The sequence below is a fragment of the Pan troglodytes genome, chromosome 10, assembly GCF_028858775.2.
Source record: "Pan troglodytes isolate AG18354 chromosome 10, NHGRI_mPanTro3-v2.0_pri, whole genome shotgun sequence".
In the NCBI taxonomy this organism is placed as follows: Eukaryota; Metazoa; Chordata; class Mammalia; order Primates; family Hominidae; genus Pan; species Pan troglodytes.
Genome location: NC_072408.2, coordinates 117,091,922 through 117,111,203, shown reverse-complemented (window position 1 = coordinate 117,111,203; position 19,282 = coordinate 117,091,922). Strand labels below are relative to the sequence as shown.

Below are 19,282 nucleotides of genomic sequence, written 5' to 3'. Positions count from 1 at the left end.
GTTATATAAGAGAACATCCTTGATACTATAAAACAAATGTTATTTAGGAGTTAAAGGGGCATCATGTCTGCAACATACCCTTCAACAGTTCATACAAAAATGTGTGTATACAGAGTGAAAAAATAATACATCTGTGATAGTATAACATTTGTGTCAAAACAGAAAATTTGTTTTTTTGAGATGGAGTCTGGGGCTCTGTCGCCCAGGCTGCAGTGAAATGGCACGACCTTGGCTCACTGCAACCTCTGCCTCCTGGGTTTAAGAGATTCTCCTGCCTCAGCCTCCCGAGGAGCTCGGACTACAGGTGGGAGCCACCATGCCCAGCTGATTTCTGTATTTTCAGTAGAGACAGGGTTTCACCATTTTGGCCAGGATGGTTTCGATCTCTTGACCTCATGATCTGCCCACCTCAGCCTCCCAAAGTGCTGGGATTACAGGCATGAGCCACCACGCCTGGCCAAAACAGGAAGTTTTAAAAAATCCAATAGCCAAGACATTTCATTCTGAGTTGTACTCTTCTTAACACTATACTTAAGGAAGCTGTTAAATCATTTACACACACCATTTACACACAAACACTACACAGTCCCAAATAATCGACTTACTGGCATATATGTAACACTATCCTTTTTTTCTGGAGGAACAACAAAAATTTCTGGATGAGAGAATAGGACAAGGCAATTTCCTTTCAGAGGCCAAAGTTGTAGAGCATGGGTTAAGGAATGCAGCTCTTTCAATTCATTAAAATGAGTAAGACAATAAAGACAAAGCACACCCTTCCCAAGTCAATATAAAAGCATATTACTACGAGATAATTCACAAATAGCAACAAAGTAAATAGTATACTTAACTCAGAAGGGTATGAAAAGCCAGATAATCTGAATAACAGTATGCAATGACTCTCTAAGTGAAACAGCCAAAACAAACAACCCACCTAGACTATCCTGGTTGGTCCCAGGGGTGTTGTGATTTTGGACTGTCAGAAATATGGCTGCTGGGCACACCTGTAATCCCAGCACTTTGGGACGCTAAGGCAGGATCACTTGAGCTCAGGAGTTTGAGGCTAGCCTGAGCAACATGGCAAAACTCCCTCTCTACAAAAAATATAAAAATTAGGCGAGTGTAGTGGCATGCACCTGTGGTACCAGCTATTTGGGGGGCAAAGTGGGAGGATCGCTTGAGCTTGGGAGGTGGAGGCTGCAGTGAGCTGAGATCATGCCACTGCACTCCAGCCTGGGTAACACAGTGAGACTCCCATCTCAAAAAACAAAACAAAACAAAACAAAACAAAAAAACAGCACTAATCTAGAGCAGTGAGGATACTGACCCTTGGAGGTCTGTGGAGCATTCTGGACTCACAGTGGATTCATGGACTCTTTGAAGCTATCTCTGGAATTCAGGCAGAGACTCCTGGCTCAGTGTAACACATAAGTATTTTTAAGCATACTGTTTTTTTTTTTTTTTTTGAGATGAAGTCTCACTCTGTCATCAAGATGGAGTGCAGTGGTGCGATCTCAGCTCACCGCAACCTCCGCCTCCCAGGTTCAAGCGATTCTTCCTGCTGCAGCCTCACAAGTGGCTGGGACTACAGGCACACACCAACATGCCCGGCTAATTTTTGCATTTTTAGTAGAGATGAGGTTTCATGTTGGCCAGGGTGGTCTCAATCTCTTGACCTCGTGATCTGCCTGCCTTGGCATCCCAAAGTGCTGGGATTACAGGCGTGAGCTACCAAGCCTGGCCAAGCATAGCTTTCAGAGTCAAGAAATTACCCTTGACCATGAACTTTGGTGCCAAGAAACAAAATAGGAAAAACTGTGTCGTCATTAGCCAGTATTCTAACAAATTGCTCACTATAACTAACTGTCAAATCAACATTAGGTTTTACCTCTCTAGCACTCGTGTTCTACAATGTATTTAAACAAGTAGAATTCAAAATACCTTGTTTAAAAACAAAAACCAAAAGCCTTATCAATGACAGGAAGGGAGGTGCTAAAACATTTCAAAATAATTTTAGAGAATGTAGGATTTGTATGAATGGCAATAAAATGTGTTAATTGATACATGAAAACAATTATTTTAAATATAATTATGAGCCTTGAGAAAAGGACTACATTCAGAAATACTATCTAGAATAAAAGAAAAATGACAAACTCAACTCACCAGCAATTTCTACAATATCACCAGGAACTATGTCTTTAGCTTTAATCCGCTGTACACTCTTTCTGTCCTGTCGATACACTTTGCCCATTTCAGGCTCATATTCCTTAAGGGCTTCGATGGCATTTTCAGCATTTCTTTCCTGTATAAAAGAAAACAGAAGAGTAGTAAAGACCTGCCTGACACTGCAATTATTTCTAACCCAAGGAATAAAATGTTAGAGGTCTAATCTTTAAAAAAAAGGAAGCCCACTAGTAACATTTGTACTAAACAATTCACATCTAAGGCAACAGACACAAGGACATTTATTAATTTGTATTAAAAACAAAACGTAAGTACCCTCAATTAAGCTAAAGGGATAAAACAATGAGGAAAAGCAATTACAGACTCTGCTGTCCCTAAGACTGTAAAACACAGCTTTCACCTTTAGCCAAATCCCCCTGCCATTTAAAATCAATTCTGTCTCATGAGAGGCAGTACAGCTTAATAGTCTGGGCTCAGGAGGCTGAGGCAGAAGAATCGCTTGAACCCGAGAGGCGGAGGCTGCAGTGAGACGAGATCCTGCCACTGCACTCCAGCCTGGGCAACAGAAAGAGACTATGTCAAAAAAACAAAACAAAACGAAAAAAACCCAACCCAACCCAACTCTGGGCTAAGCTGCCCAGGTTCAATACAGGCTCTTAACAGCTATGTCACTGTAGAGAGGTTACACAACACACAAGTTTACTGTCTATAAAATGACAACACTAACAGTTCCTACCTCAAGGTTTGTGAGGATAAGAAGTCATATGTAACATGCTTAGATTGTGTTTGGGCACACAGTAAATGCTATGAGTGATGAGTATCTCTCACAAATTCTAAGAACTATCCCTCCAGTTGTAAAGACCAATGAATGGCTGGACTCTCATCATAGCACTGCCAGTCCCAAGCTATATATTTCTCATGACATCATATATGAACTATCAACCGTTAGAAGTCACAGTAATTTTCTTCCCGATTTCAGAATGGAAGTTGTAGAATCAAACCAGCCTAAAGAGAATCAAATGACACAAAGATGAAAGCTGGTAACACGTGTACCTCAGTTTTGATGTATATACCCCAGAAAAAGTATAAAAAAACCTTAATTGGGAAATTCATGATAAAGTTAATTTCAATCTCATATCAGACATTCTTACCCTTCAAGATCATGTTGGGTGGAATTTAACTGGACTGCTCAAGGTTAAACAAATATCCCATGAGCACTGTATTTTGCATATGCTTAAATTATCAGCTGAGCACAGTAGCTCATGCCTGTAATCCCAGCACTTTTGGGAGGCTGAGGTAAGAGGATCGCTTGAGCCCAAGAGTTCCAGACCAACCTGGGCTGAACGTAACGAGACAGTGTCTCTACGAAAAATGCAAAAATTATCCTGACGTGGTGCCATACACCTGTAGTCTCAGCTGCTCAGGAGGCTGAGGTGGGAGGATCACTAAGCCTGCGAGGCAGAGATTGGAGTGAGCTGTGATTATGACACTGCACTCCAGCCTGGGCAAGAGTGAAGCTGTCTTGGGGGAAAAAAAGATAAATTATCTCTGACCCTGAGAACAAAGATGACAATTACAATCAATGAAAAGGCTGGGCATGGTGGCTCACACCTGTAATCCCGGCACTTTGGGAGGCTGAGGTGGGCGGATCGCCTGAGGTTGGGAGTGCGAGACCAGCCTGGCCAACATGGTGAAACTGTCTCTACTAAAAATACAAAAAATTAACCAGGCGTGGTGGTGCACGCCTGTAATCCCAGCTACTTGGGAGACTGAGGTGGGAGAATCTCTTGAGTCCGGGAGGTGGAGGCTGCAGTGGGCCAAGATCGTGCCACTGCACTCCAGCCTGGTTGACAGAGAGAGACTCCGTCTTAAAAAAAATAAAGCCCTCCTTGATGACACTGGTCAGAAATAAAAGACTATGCCCCCCATACTACCTTATACTGTCATTATAATTTTCCTTACTTTCAGAAGGCCACAACCCTCTATTGCTGCTCATACCATTCAGTATACTAAAGACTTAAGAATGTTCTTTTTTTAAAAACTCGAATCTTTTTTTTCTGAGACGAAGTCTAGCTCTGTCGCCCAGGCTCAAGTGCAGTGGCATGATCTCGGCTCACTGCAAACTCCGCCCCCTAGGTTCAAGCCCTGCCTCAGCCTCCCAAGTAGCTGGGGGCGCATGCTACCATACCTAGCTAACTTTCTGTATTTTTAGTAGCGACGGGGACTTGCCATGTTGGCCAGGCTGGTCTCGACCTCCTGACCTTAACTGATCCACCCGCCTCAGCTTCCCAAACTGCTGATACTACAGGCATGAGCTACCATGCCCTGACCAAATATAATTTTTTTGAGAAAAACATAAGAAGAAGGCCAGGCGCAGTGGCTCACACTTGTAATCCCAGCACTTTGGGAGGCCGAGGCAGGCGGATCACAAGGTCAGGAGATCGAGACCATCCTGGCTAACACGGTGAAACCTCGTCTCTATTAAAAGTACAAAAAATTAGCTGGGCGTGGTGGTGGGCACCTGTAATCTCAGCTATTCGGGAGGCTGAGACAGGAGAATGGCGTGAGCCCAGGAGGCGGAGCTTGCAGTGAGCCAAGATCATGCCACTGCACTCCAGCCTGGGTGACAGAGTGAGACTCTGTCTCAAAAAAACAAAAAAAAACAACAGCCAGTCATGGTGACAGGCACCTATAATCCCAGCTACTCGGGAAGCTGAGGCAGGAGAATTGCTCAAACCCACAAGACGGAGGTTGCAGTGAGCCGAAATCACACCACTGCACTCCAGCCTGGGCAACAGAGCAAGACTCCATCTTAAAAAATATATATATATATATACACACATATATATACATATATATACACACATATATGTACATATATACACACATATATATACATATATATATACACATATATATACATATATATATACATATATATACATATGTATATATATGGCACAATTACAAATTTCTAAGTAGGCCATCTTTCTATGAACCTACCACATAAAGATCGTTAACATTTATTGGTAAAGATTAGAAGTTTACAATTTCAACAGGACTAAGTATGTTTATAAGATGTGTCGGGCGTGGTGGCTCACGCATGTAATCCTAGCACTTTGGGAGGCCAAGGCAGGGGGAATCATCTGAGTTCAGGAGTTTGAGACCAGCCTGACCAATAAAATGAAACCCCATCTCTATTAAAAATAAGTAAGTTAGCTGGGCATGGTGGCACGTGCCTGTAATCCCAGCTACCCGGGAGGGTGAGACAGGAGAATTGCTTGATCCCGGGAAGTGGAGGTTGCAGTGAGCCAAGACTGCACCATTGCACTCCAGCCTGGGCAACAAGAGTGAAAGTCGGTCAAAACAAAACAAACAAACAAACAAAAAAGGCCGGGAGTGGTGGCTCACACCTGTAATCCCAGCACTTTGGGAGGCCGAGGTGGGTGGATCACGAGGTCAGGGGTTTGAGACCAGCCTGATGGTGAAACCCCGTCTCTACTAAAAATACAAAAATTAGCTGGGTGTGGTGTCAGGTGCCTGTAATCCCAGCTACTCAAGGAGGCTGAGGCAGAACTGCTTGAACCTGGGAGGCGGAGGTTGCAGTGAGCCGAGATCGTGCCACTGCACTCCTGCCTGGGCGACAGAGAGTCGGTCTCAAAACAAAAACAAAAAAAAGGTCTACTTCAGTCCTCCAAGTGGTGATTATATCCGTCAAATACCTAAAAGATCAACACTTAACATGAATTTTAAGTCTCAGAGTCTGTAGTAAGCACTGAAGGGGAAACAATTTTTATAGCTAAACCTACCAAAAAAACCCAAGGAGAATAAAAATGACATGTAGCTTTTAAAGTTTGTCACAGGAAGCAACTAGGAGACATAAAGATAATGGTTCTCACATTCTCATTTCCTTAAGCAGCTTCTCTCACCCATTTTAATTCCTTGCTACCATAAAGAATGAACAATGTTTTTTCTGAGACAGTGTTGCTCCTTTGCCCAGACTGGAGTGCAGTGTTACGATCATGGCTCACTACAGTCTTGACCTCCTGGGTTCAAGCAACCCTCCCACCTCAGCCTCCTGAGTAGCTGAGACTACAGGCTGGTGCCACCACACTTGGCAAAGAATGAGCAATCTTAACTGCAAAGTTTATATGCATTAAGGTCAAAATTTTGCAATTAATTAAATTAATAGGCCGGGCATGGTGGCTCACGTCTGTAATCCCAGCACTTTGGGAGGCTGAGGAGGGCGGATCACTTGAGGTCAGGAGCTCAAGACCAGCCTGGCCAACATGGTGAAACCCTGTCTCTACCAAAAAATACAAAAATGAGCTGGGCGTGGTGGTGCGTGCCTGTAGTCCCAGCTACTTGGGAGGCTGAGGCACGAGAACCACTTGAACCTGGGAGGAAGAGGTTGCAGTGAGCCGAGACAACACCATTGCACTCCAGCCTGGGCAACAGAGTGAGACTGTGTCAGAAAACATTAATTAATTAATGGAATAAAGGGAAAATACATGTAAACTTCCCGCAAACATATTTTTACTCAACACATCAGGAAAAACAGATAACAGAAAGATTAATACAGCCCTAATCACTTACATAACTTATTGAAATTTTGCAGTACAGGAATTTTTGCTTACCTGCCATACACCCACAATTGCATTGGCTACTAATATGAGTAAAATTACAAAAGGTTCTACAAAGGCTGTAATTGTTTCTTCACCTTCTTCAAACCAAGCCAAAACCTAGAAGAGAAATGGCACGTTAGAATGTGTCTTTTTAGGCTTAATGTCACTTTTTAAAAAAGTGGCTAGCACTGGCCGAGCATGGTGGCTCAGGCCTGTAATCCCAGAACTTTGGGAGGCCAAGGCAGGTGATCACCTGAGGTCAAGAGTTCCAGACCAACCTGCCCAACATGGCGAAACCCCATCTCTACTAAAAATACAAAAAATTAGCCGGACATGGTGGTAGGTGCCTGTAATCCCAGCTACTCAGGAGGCTGAGGCAAGAGAATCACTTGAACCTGGGGAGGCGAAGGTTGCAGTGAGCCGTGAGTATACTGCATGCCATTGCACTCCAGCCTGGGCAGCAAGAGCGAAAACTCAAAAAAAAAAAAAAGTGGCTAGCACTAAAGGGATTATGATAGACAAAATCTATTTTCTTTCTCTAGAAACAAACGGTAGAAAATGCAATTATATAAACAACTGGCTATGTCTTGTTCATAAGAATTCTTGAAAGTCAAAACTATACTTCAGCTGGGCACAGTGGCTCACACCTGTAATCCCAACACTTTGGGAGGCTGAGGCGGGCAGATCACCTGAGGTCAGGAGTTCCAGACCAGCCTGGCCGACATGGCGAAACCCCGTCTCTACTAAAAATACAAAAAAATTACCTGGGCATGGTGATGCGTGTCAGTAATCCCACCTACTGGGGAGGCTGAGGCAAGAGAATCACTTGTACCTAGGACGCGGAGGTGGCAGTGAGCCGAGATTGTGCCACTGCACTCCAGCCTGGGCAACAGAGCAAGACTCGGTTTCAAAACAAAAAAAAAAGCTGGGTGCGATGGCTCACGCCTGTAATTCCAGCACTTTGGGAGGCCAAGGTGGGGGGATCACCTGAGGTCTGGAGCTCGAGACCAGCCTGACCAACACGAAGAAACCCTATCTCTACTAAAATTACAAAATTAGCAGTGTGTGGTGGTGCATGCCTGTAATCCCAGCTACTCAGGAAGCTGAGGCAGGAGAATCGCTTGAACCCGGGAGGCAGAGGTTGCGGTGAGCCAAGATCGCACCATTGCACTCCAGCCCGGGCAACAAAAGCAAAACTCAAAAAACAAACAAAAAACTATACTTCATGGCTGGGCGTGGTGGTTCAAGTCTGTAATCCCAGCACTTTGGGAGGCCGAGGCAGGTAGATCGCCTGAGGTCAGGAATTCGAGACCAGCCTGGCCAACAAGGTGAAACCACCTCTACTAGAAACACAAAAAATTAGCCAGGTGTGGTGGCGCACACCTGCAGTCCTAGCTAGTTGGGAAGCTGAGGCAGGAGAATCGCTTGAACCTGGGAGGCAAAGGTTGCAGTGAGCTGAGATCGCACCACTGCACACCAGCCTGGGCGTTAGAGCAAGACTCAGTCTCAAATAAACAACTATACTTCTTAAAAATACCTTATCTTTTGATGTAATAATTCCATTTTAGAATCCAAATAAAATCTGGGGAGAGGGAATAAATTCCATTCATTTTATATGTATCTATTTAGAAAAAATAAAACTTCAATTCTTGATTAAAGTAAAAGGTGATCATCTAACAGTCATGTTCATTTGGTTATTATTCATATCAAGTAATATCCATGTGACATAAATCCACAGTATAAACAACTTGATCACTGACTTAAATTTTAGAGCATATATAAACTGTTTAATTCTAGGCCGGGAACAGTGGCTTATGCCTATAATCCCGGCACTTTGGGAGGCCAAGGCAGGAGGATCGTTTCATGCCAGGAGCTTGAGACCAGCCTGGGCAACACAGCGAGACCCTCATCTCTATAAAAGAAACAAAAAACCAGTTAATTCCCCGTTTCTTTTCAGTGGTACTACTGAAGGCTGTTTCAGAACCGCAAAGCTGTTGGGAGATCCGAAGTGTATTTTGTAGGTTATCCTCCATATGACATTTATACAGCAACACAGCACTTCAGAGATAACCTAAGTCCAAAAATGTAACTGGTCACAGAACACTGCCCCAAGAAAATGGGGCAGAGGTTTAAACTTTTAGCTCATACAACTATAAACTTGTTAAGATTTAAAAACTACAAAGTAAGAGTCACACTGCACTTCCCAATCCAACAACTATAAACGTGGTAAAAAGAGAGAACTCACCACAATGAATAATGAATATGGTAAAGAGTGGTCTATGTGGTTAAAAATTTAAAAACCTCTTTTTGTGGAAACTTACCAATCCAGAAACAGTGTTAACCACATCTAATGATTTAATCTTGGAGGTCGAATTTTTTTTAATTAAAAAATTGCTTAAAATGTTTGCATATTTCATAACAAAATCTTCTTTAAAAGATCTACTTAGTAAATCATGAAAACACTCCTCCAAATGATTTATGGCAATAATGAATCCAAATGACTCATTAGAAGACGGCATGAATAAGAAATATCTGTTTGAGCAGGACAAAAAGAAAAATAAAAACAGGAGGCACCAGGACCACCAAGTCCTGACAGATGCCAATCACCGCCAACGTCCATTGAGCTAGGGCAAACAGACAACCAGAATGAGTATGATAAATGTTACTGTATGCTTTCAACAGGGCGTTCTAGTGTTAAGGCCAGGAATAATGCCAGAATGAAAACTTCTCTAGGAAGTTATAAATTTTGATAGATGCAGGATCACAGCTGCTCTGATACTAGACTTTCAAACATTTGCCAAGGAGAGCATATCAGAAACAAGAAACTTTAATTAGCTCTTGGGGGAGAAAAATCACTCAACTTGAAGAGTAACTATGACCTTTCCAAAAGGTCAGTGAGGCATTAGCAACTGTAAGATAAGCTTCACACCTTGTTAAAGTGGGTATGAATTTCCCTCTTGGCAGTAAAGCCTGGGGAACAAACTTAAAGCAACATCCCCTGATAGCTAGAGCAAAGGGAAAGACAATGGCAAGCAGTGATGGGACCATCAGAGCAAACCTCTACTTTAAAATACTACAGCCCAAAATGAAGAACAACCATATCAGATCATGTCGGGCAGTCCTTCACAGTTCTGATCTATTGGTAAGAAAACCTCTTGCCTTGTGTAAGGAGAAAGAGGATTGACAACAGAAACCATGAGACTGGGAGGGAGATGGGGTAAGAGAAAGGGGAGGAAAACTGGATGAGTGACATTACTGAAATGCAAGATCCCTTACTGCAGTATTATAGTACTATAGTAATGTGAGTTCATAATTATGGTTTGCCAGAAGTTATACAAAGTATACTTATACAAGGAACTGGGAAAATGTTTCTAAAAATTTTGACAACAGGTTGAATATAAAGAATTATTATCTGTTTCAAGCCAGGAGCAGTGGCTCACACCTGTAATCACAGCACTTTGGGAGGCTGAGGTGGGCAGATCACCTGAGGTCAGGAGTTCAAGACCAGCCTGACCAACATGGTGAACCCCCATCTCTACTAAAATACAAAAAATTAGCCGAGTGTGGTGGTGGACGCCTGTAATCCCAGCTACTGGGGAAGCTGAGACAGGAGAATCGCTTGACCCCGGGAGGCAGAGGTTACAGCGAGCCGAGATCGCGCCATTGCACTCCAGCCTGGCTGACAAGAGCAAAACTCCATCTCAAGGAAAAAAAAAAAAAAAAAAAAAGAATTATCTGTTTCAGCTGGGTGAGGTGGCTCATGCCTATAATCCTAATGCTTTGGGAAAATCTCTTAAGGCCAGGAATTGGAGACTAGCTTGAGTAACATAGTGAGACCCTATCTGTATAAAAAAAATTTTTTTTTTAATTAGTTGGGCATGGCAGGGCATACCTGTAGTCCTGACTACTCGGGAAGATTGCTTGAAACCAGGAGTTTGAGGTTATAATGAGCTATGATCATGCCACTACTACATTCCAGCCTAGGTGACAGAGTGAGACTCTGCCTCAAAAAAAAAAAAAAAAAAAGGGCAAAGCATGATGGCTCACACCTATAGTCCCAGCTACTTGGGAGGCTCAAGAATCAGGCTTCGGCCCAGGTGTCTGAGGCTGCAGTGAGCTATAATCGCACCACTGCATTTACCCGCTGGGCGACAGGAGACCCTATCTCCAGGAAAATTGAAAATTTTAAACAGTGTGTAAAAAGGATTATCTGGGCTGGGTGAGGTGGCTCATGTCTGTAATCCCAGCACTTTGGGAAGCTGAGGCAGGCGGATCACCTAAGGCCAGGAGCTGGAGACCAGCCTGGTCAACATGGAGAAACCCCGTCTCTACTAAAAATACAAAAAATTACCCGGGCATGGTGGCGCATGCCTGTAATCCCAGCTACTCGGGAGGCTGAGGCAGGAGAATCACTTGAAGCTGGGAGGTGGAGGTTGCAGTGAGCCAAGATCGCACCACTGCACTCCAATCTGGGCGACAGAGCGGGACTCCGTCTCAAAAAAAAGACAGCGAAAAGGTAACAAGCTTCATGAACAGCAGCAAAGAAAAGTAAAAGAGAAGACCACTGCCCCATAGTTTTGGACATAAACAGTGTTTCTTCTTCCCTTTGCTTTGTGCTAAATACAATAATACCTGTCTTCTCGGACTTACATCAAACAAGTTCAATGCTTCAAATGTGCCAGTATTATTCAAAGTAACCACTTGCTAATGAACACTCAACTACATTAAACTGTAGAGTATCTCCCAATTATTATCCACAAGATTAATCTCTGTACAGCACTGAAATACTGTACAACACTCTGTACTGCGGCCGGGCGCGGTGGCTCACGCCTGTAATCCCAGCACTTTGGGAGGCCGAGGCGGGCGGATCACGAGGTCAGGACATCGAGACCATCCTGGCTAACACGGTGAAACCCCGTCTCTACTAAAAATACAAAAAATTAGCCGGGCGTGGTAGCGGGCGCCTGTAGTCCCAGCTACTCGGGAGGCTGAGGCAGGAGAATGGCGTGAACCCGGGAGGCGGAGCTTGCAGTGAGCCGAGATCGCGCCACTGCACTCCAGCCTGGGCGACAGAGCGAGACTCCGTCTCAAAAAAAAAAAAAAAAAAAAAAAAAAACACACTCTGTACTGCATTATACTTCTGATAAGTATACTAAAGCAAAAAAAAAATTTTTTTTTTTGAGACGGAGTCTCACTTTGTCACTCAGGCTGGAGTGCAGTGGCGCAATCTCGGCTCACTGCAACATCCGCCTCCCGGGTTCAAGCGATTCTCCTGCCTCAGCCTCCTGAGTAGCTGGGATTACAGGCACCCACCACCACGCCTGGCTAATTTTTGTATTTTTAGTACAGGTGGGGTTTCACCATGTGGGCCAGGCTGGTCTCGAACTCCTGACCTCAAATGATCCACCCACCTCGGCCTCCCAAAGTGCTGGGATTACAGGCATGAGCCACTCACTGCACCCGGCCAAATAAAGCAAATTTTAATCCAAGGTAAAAAGCACGTTCTGCTGTAAACTGGGAGACAGTCATGATATTGTGACTCAGATATCTATACACTGTGATAATAGGAAGAGCTCTTAGTATCATAAAAAGAAAACGAAAGAAAAAAGTGCTTAAAGAGATCATAAGCACATTTTGCTCCTAGTATTCTCAGAAACTTGCACTGTGCCTTTGGGCCCTCAAACAATTGCTCAATAAATGAAGAAATTTACATCTTTTTTTTTTTTTTTTAAAAGAGGAAATGGAAATTAAACATTTCGAGAATGATACAGAGAATTACCAATAAACGTTACGATAATTTCTGGGGGAGGAAACAATTCTTTCAGTCATTAATAAAACGGAAAAAAAAGCATGAATTAGAACTCGTTCCCTTCTGATCCAGATATAAAGCTATGTAAAAACATTCAATGCTTTCAGGCGTGAGAAAACAATCTTTTTAAAAAGTACTCTATTAAATCCGCCTTCCAAATCATTATTTTAAGAAAAGCTCTGAATAAACTAGTTAAACCAATCAGTAATTTGCCCTTCTTATCCCATTTTTAAAATCAAAAATTAAAAGATACAGAAGAAAATTAAAATCACTACAAATCCAGTATCAAATACTTTGAGTATTCTCTTCTGAGAAATTACAGTAAAAAGATCTCATGTGTTTTCAGAAAATTCTACTGAAACAAACTCACCCAAGTTTTTGTGACATCAAAAGCACTAACTTAGGCCGGGCGCAGTGGTTCATGCCTGTAATCCCAGCACTTTGGGAGGCTGAGGCAGGCGATAACCTGAGGTCAGGAGTTCGAGACCAGCCTGGCCAACAAAGGTAAACCCCGTCTCTACTAAAAATACAAAAATTAGCCGGGCGTGGTGGTGGGCATCTGTAATCCCAGCTACTCAGGAGGCTGAGGCAGGAGAATCACTTGAACCCAGGAGGTGGAGGTTGCAGTGAGCCGAGATTGCGCCACTGCGCTCCAGCCCGGGCAACAAGAGTGAGACTCCATCTACATTAAAAAAAAAAAAAAAAAAAAGCACTAACTCTAAAAAATAAGGTGTGCTTTTCAAGGGGGTCTAGTAGGAAGAAAAGAGACACACACATGCAAATGGTCAAATGTAACCTAAAGGTTGAGAAGTACCACAGTCTAGAAAGTTTTATTAGCATTTTAGGGTCAATCTAAGTAGCTGACATGGGAAACAACGGTGGAAGGTAGAGAAACCTATGCAAATTATTACCATATTAATTATGACTTTATGATTTAGACAGACGGGAGACCAACATGGCCCTAATGCCCACCTCCTTCAGATCTTTTCGCAAATGTCACCTTCCTCAAGAACTTTCCGGACCACCCAATTTGAAAACTGTTCCCCCTTTCACATACTCTGATATCCAAACCCCCTTGCTTTATTTTTCTCAGCAGTATTATCCTCCAGGTAAGGGTCTCTGTCTGTTTTATGCACTACTGTATCCCCAGTGTCTGTGACAGGTGCTCAGTAAATATCTTAACAAAGCAGGAAAAGAGAAGAAAGGGCAGGCATTCCAGTTAAGCAACCATACCATGTGTTACATTTAGAGCAAAGTTGGTAATCAAGAAGAGAATGAAAAGATAAAGTGAATGATACAGGGGGGGTCTTGAGTGTCAAATTAAGCAATTTCTAATGTTCATATGCACTGGAAGATGAAGCTTATTTCTTTCAATCCAAGTGACCATTTCAAAAAAACCACTTTGGCCAATATTACAAATTAAACTAGATCCCTACAGGTCACAAGCATAGCTTCCTATTCTATGCCACAGCAAAATATTAACTATAGTTAACAGTTTACTACTTAGTTTGATATTTGAAGTAAATCACTAATATTCTTTTTAATTTAAGCATGACTTGATGACGCATGATGTATATAAGAATCGCCTAGTCACTTCTCCAAAAAAAACCCTGAATATTCTACCATGTTTTTTCTGTTACATCAATAGGAATAAACTGACACAAAAAGAGTCAGTGCTCTTTCTTTTAAAAGATACAGACAGGAGGAATGAAACACTAAAGAGAATGCAGCGGCAGTACCCAACCCCACATGAAGAAAATCAACACAACAGGTCTTATATCTGCAATTCCTTGATCAAACAAACCAAAGCAAATTAATTCTATAGAAGTACTCCCTAAACACTTATTCTTTTGCTATTTACCAACTCATAAAATAAAAATGTAACACAGTTCATTTCCTGAGCAGTAACTCCACAGTTACCAAAAAGGAGCTCAAATTTCAACTCCAAAATATAGCTCTATAATGCTCCAAAAAGCCAAGGTCCTACCTTATAAAAAAAATTAAAGCATTTATTTAAAAACCTGCTTGAAATGCTTACAAACTATAAGCCTCTAATTACTTCAAAGTAAAAAATTAACAAACAAAACCCACACACATCATTAATTTAAAATGCTAATATAAAGTCACTCAAACTGGCTACTCAAAAAACAGACCCAGTGCAACCCCAATAGTAACACCAGTGGCATGGTTTCCCACACTGCTTCAACTTGTAACACAGAGAATTCAGTAAAAATGTATTTTGCTTCTGGCTTGTAGTCAGCTGATTAACTTTTAAGAAGTTCCCAATGACCTTATCGGACCCCATTATTTAACTGCCAACGCTATTATGTACCCAGTTAAATACAAATCTTACACTACCTCCAAATGTATCATTTATTTTGCCCCATGACAATGTATTGATAAACTATAGTTAATCGGGTCTACTCATTTCCCTTAATTGGTAAAACAACAGCCATTTTCTGGGGGAAAATTTTTTAATCAATCAAGAAGAAACATTTTATCAGAGGTACATTGTGATTGACTCAGAATGCTGAATGGTTTGCTATGTAAGTCCCCATTTTAATCAATGAAAACCACAGAAAAGGTTCTTGGGGACTGAATTATTAATGGCTACACAATACTTGGCTAATACGGCATAATAAAGTCTCATAGCAGGATTTATGTAAAAATTATTACAAAAATTTATTTACTGCTGCCACTATCTACTTAAAAGATGGGTATAAATTTAATCTTTTCCTCATCTGAACTAAATAAATGCCCACTGCTTTGTTTATTTCGTTCTCAAAATAGCCCTCTATGGTATGGTTCTCACAAAGACTGAGGCTGATCCCTGGGACCTGCATACATATATGTACAAGAACTGAAACCGTGAAGTTTTGTCAATTTTGTTTTAACTAGAAAGAAGTACTGCACTGGGTGAATTTCACTTATCGTGGTTTTTGTAAGAATAACGTAATTCAAGAATAAAAGGCATCTCATGCTATTAGAATTAGGAACATCTGTGTCCTATTCCTGACCATTTTTAGGAAAACTAGCAAGCAATCTACTGCCCAAGAAAAAAAAAATGCAACAAAAAATTAATACCGAACATTTAAAAAAAAGTTAAAAACCTAGAAATATACTTGCCACCCCAACACCCTTTTTCTGCTGTAGTTCTTTGCATTTCACTAGTTTCTTAGCAACCATATAGCACTCAAGTGGGTAAGCACACACAGAACAAGAAAAAACACCATGCTGGTTTTTTTCCTTTAAGATCTAGAACCAACTGTACTAAACCTCGTTCTTTCAACCTAAGAATCACTTAAGACAGGGGTCCAATTTAGATAAGTATACCACCCTAAAGGTCAGTGACCAAATTTGGTCAACAAGGGTGCCATCACAGCCGTCATCATTCTTGTCACCGTCAGGAACAACTGTCACCTTGCCATTACCAGGAAGGGAAAGCAACTGGAATATTCCTTTTGTAAGTTCTATTTACAGACTACAAAGAGTCCAACATCATCTTAGTATGATCTTACAACACGATAACAATGGAAGAACCCAAAACATTAAAGGCTTCCCAGAAAAGAATTTTTTGATATTAAAAGCTGATAAACCACAAGAATTTCTAAGACCATGCCACACTCTGGGACAACTCCTAACCACACTGTAAATGTCAGGCATCTATTTTCTGAATACCAATGGCTTCAAGTGTTTTGTTTTGTAATTTTAAAATGCCCAGATTGTTTTTAAACATGGAGACACAGCTTGTAACTCCAAATATGTTTTCACCCAATGGACATCATTTGTTTTCTGATTTATCTATGGAATACTTTCAGCTTTTTGGGGGAAAGAAAATAAATTTTTTTATACTTACAAAAGATATACATGCTGCCAGCAATAAAATCCTAACTAGCAAGTCTTCAAACTGCTCAATCACAAGTTCCAGCAAGGTTTTTCCTGTAAGAAACAAACACATGTGTTTTAACTGTCATCTTACCATCAGCACACCAACAGAGGAAAAAAAACAGAAACAGCATGTTAAGATTACCTTCTTCAGCCGGTAACTCTGTAGAATGCAGAAATTCGTCAAGCAATGTGTCAAGAGGGAGGTTAAAAAAAAAAGAGAGAGACATTTTAGCACTTCGTCTTTCTAAAAAGAACTGCTACAATTCTAAGCATCAATATCTTTAAAACACAGACCTAGCTATAAGAATATCCGATTTTTTTAGCAGAGGGCATACCACGAAGATACCTCAAGGAAGCATGCACTCTTTGTAATCAATGGCCTGAGGTCTAGCCCTAAGCGTGAAATCACTTCGGGCTCCTGAACCTAGGAGTGGTTTCAGCGATGTCATCACTTCTGCCAGATGTGTAACTTTGGGTAGGACAAGAACGGTCAGAGGCCTTCCAACGACCTCGACGCCTCATAAATCGGCAGGGGACGAGAAAACGTCTTGCCGGGCTCAACCCAGCTGCAGAAGCCACGTCCTTCCCTCCACCGGGGCCGGCTGCTGCTGGAGAGAAGCCTCCGAGCCTTGCGCGCCGAAAAGGTCGAGGGCCCGAGACGCGAAGAGGTCCAGGGAAGGCGAGGCGAGGACCGCAGCCCCTTTCTCCCCCGCGGGGCCGGCGCGCCGGCCCGACCCTCCGCCCGCAGCTGTCGGCGGGCGCGGAGCCGAAGCCCACGAGGTGGAGCCCGGTCAGCCATCTTCCCTGGCTCTCCCGGCCGCGCCGGGCCCCTGCAGCGGAGCGCCCTGCACCTACCGTTGGAGCCCCATCTCTCCTTAAGCTTCTTGACCTGCTCCAGGCTCAGCCCCGTACTCTCGTTGACGCCGAAGTGGCCCAGCACCTCCTCCACCGTCTTTGTGTGCGCGTTCTCCATGGCTTCGGGGGCCCGGCCGGCCTCGTCTCCCGTCCCCGCGGCCTCCTCGCCTCCGCCTCGCACTCCGGCCGCGGGCTCGTGCCACCCCGGGAGCCCAGGCGCGGACGGGCTCTCCCCTCCTCCTCTTGCGGCCGCTTCCGCCTCGCCGGGCGCTGAATCACCCCGCGCCCCCTCCCCCAGACAACCGCCCCTCGCGCGGCCCCGAGCTCCGCAGGGCGGGTGGGGGGCTCCTGACCCACCCTCCCTCCCCTCGCCAGAAGGGAGGGCCTCCCTCGCCCTCAGCCGCCCGCCGGGAGGGCAGGCCGCGGCCCCCGAGCCCCCTCCCCGCTCTCTTGAGGCGATCAGAGGCCCCGCCCGGGCCGGAGGAGGGGGCGCCCGGCAGACCACTGAGGGCGGAACGCGGCGAGGGAGGCGAGCCGGCGGGGCGGTGCGCGGCGCGCTCGCCCGGGTCCCTCAGCGCCGCACGCCCGACAGCGGCGGAGGAAACTGCGGCGAAGGAGAAGGAGGTGGCGTCGGGGACGGCTCCGCGGCGGCTGCTCTAATAGCATTTATCGGCCGCTGCCTCCCCTCTCGCCGCCGCCGCGGCATGTGGACGCCGCTCATTGGCCGAGAGCGCCCAGCGCGGCGCGGGCGGCGCGGCCCCGCCCCCTCCCCCCGGCTCCCTCCTCCCGCGCGCCTGGCGCCCACGCTGCCGCGCAGGCCCCGCCCCCTCCCGCGCGCCGCCCCTAGGAACCCGGATCGAGGCCGCGCGCGCCGCGGCCGCGGGGCTGGCGGAGGGGAAGCTGGGTACCCTCTTCTGTGCCTGCGGTTCTCTGACCCACCCACCTGCAGACGCAGGGTGGGGCGCTCACAGTGGGCACGCTGCTCTGGGGCCGGTGGGCGGATGGTTGGAAGGCGAGGCCGAGGAGCTGGGAGCGCGGTCCACGCGGGGCGTCCTCGAGGCGCGCTCGGGCTGATGTCCTTGGCTCGCCTCCTCGCCCTCGGTCGCCCGGGCTGCGCTCTGCATCCTAATCTGGCTCCTTCAGAGCCCCCCTCAGAAACCAAGGGGAGGAATTCCGCAGTTCACTTCCCACACAACCCAAATCCTTCATCTGTCGCCTCGGGAACACCGCATCCTACACCCCCTGCCGCCAGCTCCTTCGCACGCCAGCCCCGATTCTTCCCCAGCGGGTTCTGGGCCCTGACGAGGGAACCCCCCTCGCGGGGGGGAGGGAGAAGAGTTGATTTTATTATTAATAGCTGACGCAGCGCTTGATAGGTGTCTGCAGGGCAGTCACAGGTCACGCCGCTGGAGCTGCCACACAGCAGCTAGACTTGGGCTAGGAGGTGCTTCGCTGTGGCTTTCAGATGAAGGCCATTTCATAGACTCACTTCCCTCGACAGGAGAAAAGGGGACTTGAATCCAAAGCCTGCTCTTAAACCACAGATGATTTGCTCTGCTCGGGAGGACAAAGCGCAGGTCACAGCAAGATAAAGGGAATTTTGCCAATATAAAGAAGCTATATTACTTAACAAGGGGATGGGAAATTGCATGGAATTCATGAACAAAACATGAACATATTCTCTTCACAAAGAAGAGCAGCTTTCTTCACGGAGTAGGTTGCAGAATGAAGCATTTAGTCCACTTTTGTGTTTAACAATAACGCACCATCCACATGAGCAAAAGCAGAGCAGAAAAATCACCTCAGTTGTCTCAAGTGGCTGGGCTTCAGGACTTAAGATAAATTCCTTCAGCAGATGCAAATTACAGTGCATCACCAGCTGAAAAAATCAGGCACGTCATGTCATTTAATTATTTCCAAG

General features: G+C 44.7%; 1 protein-coding gene across 5 annotated transcripts in view; it reads right to left on the bottom strand.

Moving 5' to 3' along the window:
- ATP2A2 (ATPase sarcoplasmic/endoplasmic reticulum Ca2+ transporting 2) overlaps positions 1-18,022 on the bottom strand; it is a 69,607-nt gene extending 51,585 nt beyond the window's left edge. For 2 of the 5 annotated variants that reach the window (XM_016924181.3, XM_001141455.6), the window contains exons 1-5: positions 17,362-18,022; positions 16,649-16,666; positions 16,475-16,557; positions 6,822-6,926; positions 2,164-2,302 (exon numbers count right to left, since the gene is read on the bottom strand). In XM_016924181.3, coding sequence (XP_016779670.1) covers positions 2,164-2,302; positions 6,822-6,926; positions 16,475-16,557; positions 16,649-16,666; positions 17,362-17,479 — 463 coding nt within the window. In that variant the 5' untranslated portion in view covers positions 17,480-18,022. Of the gene's footprint in view, positions 1-2,163; positions 2,303-2,920; positions 3,190-6,821; positions 6,927-16,474; positions 16,558-16,648; positions 16,667-17,361 lie in introns of those variants that run through there. The other 3 variants (XR_010147763.1, XM_054663521.2, XM_054663522.2) reach the window with 3 other exon arrangements.
- Between the last annotated feature and the right edge of the window lie 1,260 nt (positions 18,023-19,282).